Genomic DNA, 7,177 nt, shown 5'->3' on the forward strand with positions numbered 1-7,177 from the left:
AAATCAGTAGTGTCCAATCTCCCTAAAGCCTTCAATGGATGTAGCACCACCAATGTTCTCCAACCAGAATCGAAGCTTCAAGAGCCGAAGCCAAACATACCCATATGACATATTTACATAACCAATGTAGAACGGGCACACCATAGTCCATTAAATAGCACGCGTAACCTTGTCTATGAATCGTACAGGCTTCACCCCATCCCAGCTGATGCATTTATCGACTCAATTATCCCAAATTATTTTTGAACAAATAGTAGCTGTCTTGATTAAAAACAACCGTTCCTTCCGGTAATACTCAAAGAGTAATTTTAAAACAACGGTTTGGTTAGGGTAATAGTAAGAAATGGTATAAATAGATACCGCTGGTTACATTGTTTCCACGCAATTTCATTCTGCTTCCCCCTCAAATTTTGAGCGCTTCTTCTTCCGGTACAATCGAGTAGCCACACGTATCATACGTTACCTTATTGAATCTCCTGGCCGTTCTTTATCCACACGCGGGTTCGCGATTAACTTCGGAAAAACTGCTCCGATCTGTTCTTTAGAACGGCTCCTGTCAACAAATCTTGGTGTTAAAATAATATCGTCAATCGTTTGAGGGACGTTGAAGAAGCCATGCTGCGAACGATAAATCTTGTGTGCCGTTGTTGGAGCAGACGGGATGACGATGAAGACGCTCACGAATTTCTCCTCGAGAAGCTTTATGACTTTCGGGAGGTGATTGGTAAAGGACAGTTGGGAGTGGTACACAAATGCATTGATAGGGCAACAGGAGAGCAATGCGCGTGTAAAAAGATGCCCGCTACCGAAAACGCATTGAATGAAATGAATATATTACAAACTCGTCTACCCGGCGGACACCCAGGAATCTTGAAACCCATAGCCCACTGCCTGCAGGAAAGGGTGGGGAAATATGGCTCATCAAAGGATGTGTACATGATTTCAGAGCTGTGTGATGGGGGAGATCTCCAGCATTTTATTGACGCACATGTCATCGTTCTTGAGAGACTAGCAGCCACAATAATCCAATCTCTTATTCAATCGCTTCAATACTGCCACTCATGGAAAATTATTCATAGAGATGTAAAGCCATCGAGTATTTTTATATCAAACACTGGAAACAATGCACACCCCTGTACATGGGTTTTTAAACTTGGGAATTTTGATAGGTCAATTTGGAATGGTACGTTGCAGAAATTTTCTTGAAGATTTATTTGTAAATATTGCAGAGCCTTGTAGTATATTGATGGCTTATTTATTTTTGCAGGTGGTCAAAATACAGTCATTGAATTCGATAGCGTGGGGACATTGCTATATTCTGCTCCAGAGATGTTGCGTGGAACTGGATACTCGTACGAGGTTGATATATGGAGCGCAGGAGCGGTGTTGTACCGTATGCTCTTCGGGAGGACACCCTTTTTTGCAGTGAACGATGCGGTGGTCATGTATGAGCAAATACAAAAGGCAGACCCAAAGCTGAGTTACCCCTTTTTGCCCTCCATATCGGATTCCGCGAAAGAACTCGTTCTTGGAATGCTGCAGAAGAACCGCAGACACCGATTTTCTTGCGATCAAATCTTGAGTGAGTTCTTATTTTCTTTGAGCTTTCTTGATATCCAAACTCTGTCTAGCGTGGTTGACGAACTAAATTACTGATTAAACGTGATGATTGGAATGATGTAGATCATCCCTGGATCTTGGATAATGTAAAATTGGACGTGGGTTCCGACTCCACCATTAACGCAGAGATTATGTCTACCGGCGGGAAAGACGCTGGCCACCAATGAATAAATCGTTGGCATGGTGAATACAGATGATGAAGATCGACCAGGCTATAGTCTGTGAGAATGTAATTGAAACTTGCTTATATCACTGCATATTGAGATTTAGCTATGAGTCAAATGTAGTCAATAGTTACCCCGTCATGTGCTATGCTATACAATGTGCAAAGTGCATGCCATTGAAAGGATTTATATTATGTACGTTTGAGTAAATCATTGAATTATCTTTAAACATTTTATGTTTAGGAATTATTTTGAATCAGAGAGAATCATTTTTATGTAGTTATAGAGAATCATCTTTTCCAATTTGCTTCACATAATATAGCTATGGAGATAGGTTTTGATTATCCTAAAGAAGGTAGATACGATGAATTGAATTCCAGATAGAAGTGATAAAGGGATTGGAGCGTTAAATCCATACTATGAAATGTGCACCTACAACCGACGGTCCTGGGTTCATTATGATGCTCATACTTCTACCCCAACAACTCATTATAAGAAATTCTTATGTTGTATGTAATTAGAAGGTTAGCATGCTGGGACAAGTTTCTTTCTATGAACCTGGGCAAATCATCGTGGCATTGCTCCGTTGATGTTAAACTACAAAAACATTAGTTTATAAATATTGGTTTAGTGGACTGGTTGTAAAATTTACACGTAGTGCTAATGATTTGACTTCCTTCTCATTTAAAACTACGGAACAGACCAAAGCGGAGAATAACACGTTAAGTTTGTTATGCCTTTTTAGCGGCCTAACATTTCCAGCCCTGTTCAAACACGTGCGGCTTTCTTTCTTGCACTGGATCCCATGGCATGGTAAATAAGCTCTGCTTTTCTCAATGGATATTAAATGTGGTTTAGGAGATTAAAAATGTTGTTGGGCTGTATATGCTTACAGTCAGAATTATAAAAATACAAATTTAACAGTACGTATATACAGTCCAACCAGGCATGGTAAATAAGCTTGACCTTTCTCTATTTGTCTGACGAACGGAATTGTCATGGTCAGCCTGGTAAGCTGGGTTTAAATTTGTTAATATCATCAAAATAATCGCAGATATTTGTATTTTTGAACATGTATATTGGTGTGTTATGCTTGGAATAATAAATGATAATATTGCTTGACGTATTGGTAAACCTGAGGATGGGTATGTCACCTTTATCATTCACGATTAATTAATTAATATTATCTTTCCAGAAACATCTCGAAACTCTATTACAAGTTTGGATGCATTGTTAGACGCTTTATTGCAATGTGGTTTAGGGTCATGTTTTGTTGTTGGCGATATAATTTTTGTTGGAATATATTTTATTATTTATAATTTTATGTTTTTTTAAAATAGGTGTAGAGAGATAGGGTTATGGGAGTGGAAAACTATTCAATTTTTTGGGGTTTTTAGTGATTTGTGTGATTATTTATGGTTGTGATTCTCTATGATTGTGAACAAATACATTAGACATGTAGTGGAGACAAATTGAGAAAATTCAAAAGCCTCTCATTACAAACAAATTCAAGACTATTTATGCTATCTTAAACATGGACTGCTCCTATTGAAGCAATTCCTGTATTCCTATGGTGAAAGTCATAAGGTATTTAAAAAATTTGAGAAAATGGAAGAGGGTAGATGGTCTAAAGTTGTCTTTAATGACAAATTGTGAAAGAGAAAAAATACTTAGATATGGGTATTTGCTTGAACGGGTGTCCCATAAACAACAAAAAGATAAAAGTTTTTGTTATGGAAAAGTTCCACAAGTGTACAAGGATCTAGGAATAAGAAAAAGTGCTTTTGTTATGGAAAAGTTCCATGAAAAAGTGATTTTGTTATGGAAAAGTTCCACAAGCTTACATAGAGGCCAACATTTATTGGAGAGCCAAAATTCTTATTGCTCAACGACTAATTCTCATCAACTCCGTTGTGAAATGGAAAAAGCCAAAAGAAGTGTGGGAAGAAAGATATTATATGGTTGGTGTAATTAGTGTTTTAGTATTTTGGATGAATTAATAGACAAACTTGTGAATGATGGGGAAATGCACTTAAGATGTAAGATCTTAGCAATTAGAAAGTTTTTGAGTACTTGTGAAAATGAGTAAAAGGAAAAGAGATGTAATTTAATTTTACTTTATCCTTCACACTTGTAAATTCACACTTAAGGAAAAAGTAACTATGGCATGAGAAGAGAAGGGGCCAATAATTCAATCTTGGGAAATTGTTATATTAATATGCATTATAAAAAATGGTTTCCTGAATATTCTTGATGTTGGTCTTTTTATATTGAAATGCTATGTTATTTTACAATTTTATGATATAGTATTTGTGGTTTTGGATTATGTATTTGGTTAAGAAAAATACTTAAGATGAATATTCATCTATTCTTATATCACTCTTTACAAAACAATTTTTAGGACATTGCAATGCATTGTATGGTTTCAAACATTAAAGACTATAAGGTAGTAGTAATTTTTTTGCAAGAGTAGGATGACATTGTTTATTTTGATTTTGATCACCAACTAATGGTGGTAGTAAGATTTTGTTGATGGGGATATTACTATCTTGGGTGGTTGGGATCATGAAGGTTTAATGTAGGAGTAAGACACCTACATACTAGATTTCCCATGATGTTTGGAAGTTTTTAAAGTCAAAGGGTCTCCATGACACTAGGTTTAACAAATTGGCAATGTGATCTATGATAATCCATTGGAATATGTTTCAATTAATTGCATAATATTCCAGTTTTAAATTTGGTTGTGATCACTTCAAATTGAGGAGGTAGTAAGATCCTAAAAGTAGAATCTTATTGAAAAACTAGTTTTTAAAATTTTAATACTAATTATCTCAACCCTTAGACAGTCTAAAAATTTACTTTGTATTGAAGTATCTAAAAATCATATTTTTGTTATTTAAATCATGATATAGTAACATGTTCGTGATGCCATGTTAAAAGTCATTATTTTCTAATAAAAAATATCTTTTAAGTATATGATTGATGATTTTAAATTTGTATTGATTTGATGTATAAAATTTAAAAGGAGGAAAAGATAACTAATGTAAATATCGCTTATATGTGTATACATAAAAAATTAAAAACACATTGTAAAATGTATGCTATGTCTGGAAATATTGTTATCCTTACACCATTCAATGTAAGAAGAAGAAAAAGAAGAATAGGAAGAGGAGTGTGCCATGATCTACTTATGAAGAAATCCATCATAGACACATATGATATTGACACTTGATAGTATCCAATGGTGAGATCACTTAGCTCTAATATGGTGATGTAAAGAAATGAAGATGCTCTCTAGACAATATGATCCATGTCTATTGATTAATTTATGGTACTTGTATACGTGACTAAGCTAGAGAGATAATGAAAATAAATCTTTGAAGCCATGAAATTCCTAAGGTCCAAACTCTTATTAAACAAGTAGATGGTCTCAACGTTACCCATAATAATGTTCACTAACTATTAATGGAATGATGAGATGAAACCTTTCAATGAATTTCAACAACCTGATACTAATATGTCCTTGTAACAACCCACTTTCCTAATCATCCCCATATCATAGATTCAGCGGGGGTGGCTTGTATACTGACCCAATATCCAAGGTCGCATTATGGAAATGGAGTCTAAAATGTTTGATCTCTTCAACTCATTTAAAGCTTGATTTTGATGTCACCATTATAAAACTTTAACTCAATCTGACCTTTACATTAAGAGATGTGACCATTTTGATTTTGGTGAATTGGATAGCACCACATCATCATGTTAGTCACATGGCTATACCCTTGGCTAGCCTCGTAGTGTCACATGGAAAATGGTTAATGAATGTCAACCCATTCATGGGTTAGGGTTTTATGACCCCGTTTGTTGCATTAAAATGTAACCTTATACATACATGCATGATGATATATTTACATATCATCAACCACTGTATAATCCATTATCTATCGCCAAACTTCCTTTCTCCTGGGCTGTATTACCCAACCTATATCAATTGTGTGCTTGATGTTTTTATCAAGACTAACCCTCTAGGATGGCTTGTTTGTGGCACTATGCATATAAACTAATGATTAATCTATCGAACGTGCATGTATGCCATTGCAACCCAAGATCACATCACCCTACTCATTTAGTTATGAGCTCCTCTCTATACTTCAAGGGAATAACCTCTGGGCTTACGTGCCTTACGAGACCCTCCTTCTCGTAGTATTAATGCTTCCAATTGTTCCTCACCTATGTTAAGCTGATGACCTTGCTAACTCTTCCTGTCCTTGTCATCCTAACTCTTCCATTTGAGTGACTTTCAGAGAGCTTCCAAGATTTAACCCCTTCGGGCTTATATCATCTTGAACCCTTTGCCAATGATCAATCACCTCCATTAATTAACCTTGGCCACTCATTACAGTGGACTTGAACTGAGTTATGTTGTAGTCTTATGCCTATCAATTTCACCTTGGAGCTCACCCTTACTCGACTTGGTACCTCCTGCCTCAGCCATGGATAAGGTTAAAGGTTAAGGGAATGATATAAGGCTTTCACCTAAGACATTTGTGAAGGGATTTGACCATGAATGACTACAGTGGTTCTACAAATGATTATACCCATTCCAAGAACTAGACATCACAAATTAAGGCTATGTGAAGTACACATTGGTGCTATTCCTTTTGAGCTTATGATTAGATCATCCCTAAGGATTTTTTAAGGTAGATTCACAAAACATGAAACAAGGACTTTCACATTCAACCCCTGAAGACTTGGATTCTCCTTGATTCATCAATAGCTAGGGAAATGGGTCAATCTCAGTCCAGATATCCTAAGGTCTGTTATAGACATATTTGGGCATTGCAACCCCAAACTCACATGTCCATAAAACTAGGGATCTTTAAGTCCCTAAAAGTGTTTTTTCATACCCTAAAGGATCATGGTCAACTTATTACATCGTTTCCCAGAAGTTCCACCTGAAAAACTACTTATAACTGGCCAAAACTGGACCATACTGACTACTCCATGGACAAGGTGTGGTGCATACTAGTTGCCAAACTAGCTAGGTATGACGCATAGTGAAATGGCCTTCTGTGGGGTGTGATGAGTGAGAATAGACAAATGGAAGAGACAGTTTTCCAAGTGGATGATCATGGAATCTTCCAAAAACTTCTCCTGTGACACTTGCCTCTCTGAATTCACCTAGGGATGAGTAAGAAATCAATGAAATCTCCAAGTGGAACCAAGAACTATCAGTGGAATGACATTAATAAAAAACCTAGAGCTGACTCACACCCTTGCAAGACATCTATAAATGGATCCCTCATCTGAGACATCTAGGGGCTGGAATTTTGTAAGTTGTAAGGAAGTGTTGTTGGTTTGTTGGTGAGAAGAGACATTGCATTGTTGGGTGA

The 7,177-nt window shown here is 36.3% G+C and overlaps 1 protein-coding gene across 1 annotated transcript; it reads left to right on the plus strand.

Moving 5' to 3' along the window:
* Window positions 1-615: 615 nt before the first annotated feature.
* LOC149179955 (calcium-dependent protein kinase 21-like) lies at window positions 616-1,787 on the plus strand. Its single transcript, XM_089413711.1, has 3 exons — window positions 616-1,183; window positions 1,268-1,582; window positions 1,684-1,787. Exons 1-3 carry the CDS (start codon window positions 616-618, stop codon window positions 1,785-1,787), a joined length of 987 nt encoding a protein of 328 aa, XP_089269837.1.
* Window positions 1,788-7,177: the final 5,390 nt, after the last annotated feature.

The sequence above is a fragment of the Pinus tabuliformis genome, chromosome 3_2, assembly GCF_031772625.1.
Source record: "Pinus tabuliformis cultivar Carrire ecotype Pingquan chromosome 3_2, CPIR1, whole genome shotgun sequence".
Taxonomy (NCBI): domain Eukaryota; kingdom Viridiplantae; phylum Streptophyta; class Pinopsida; order Pinales; family Pinaceae; genus Pinus; species Pinus tabuliformis.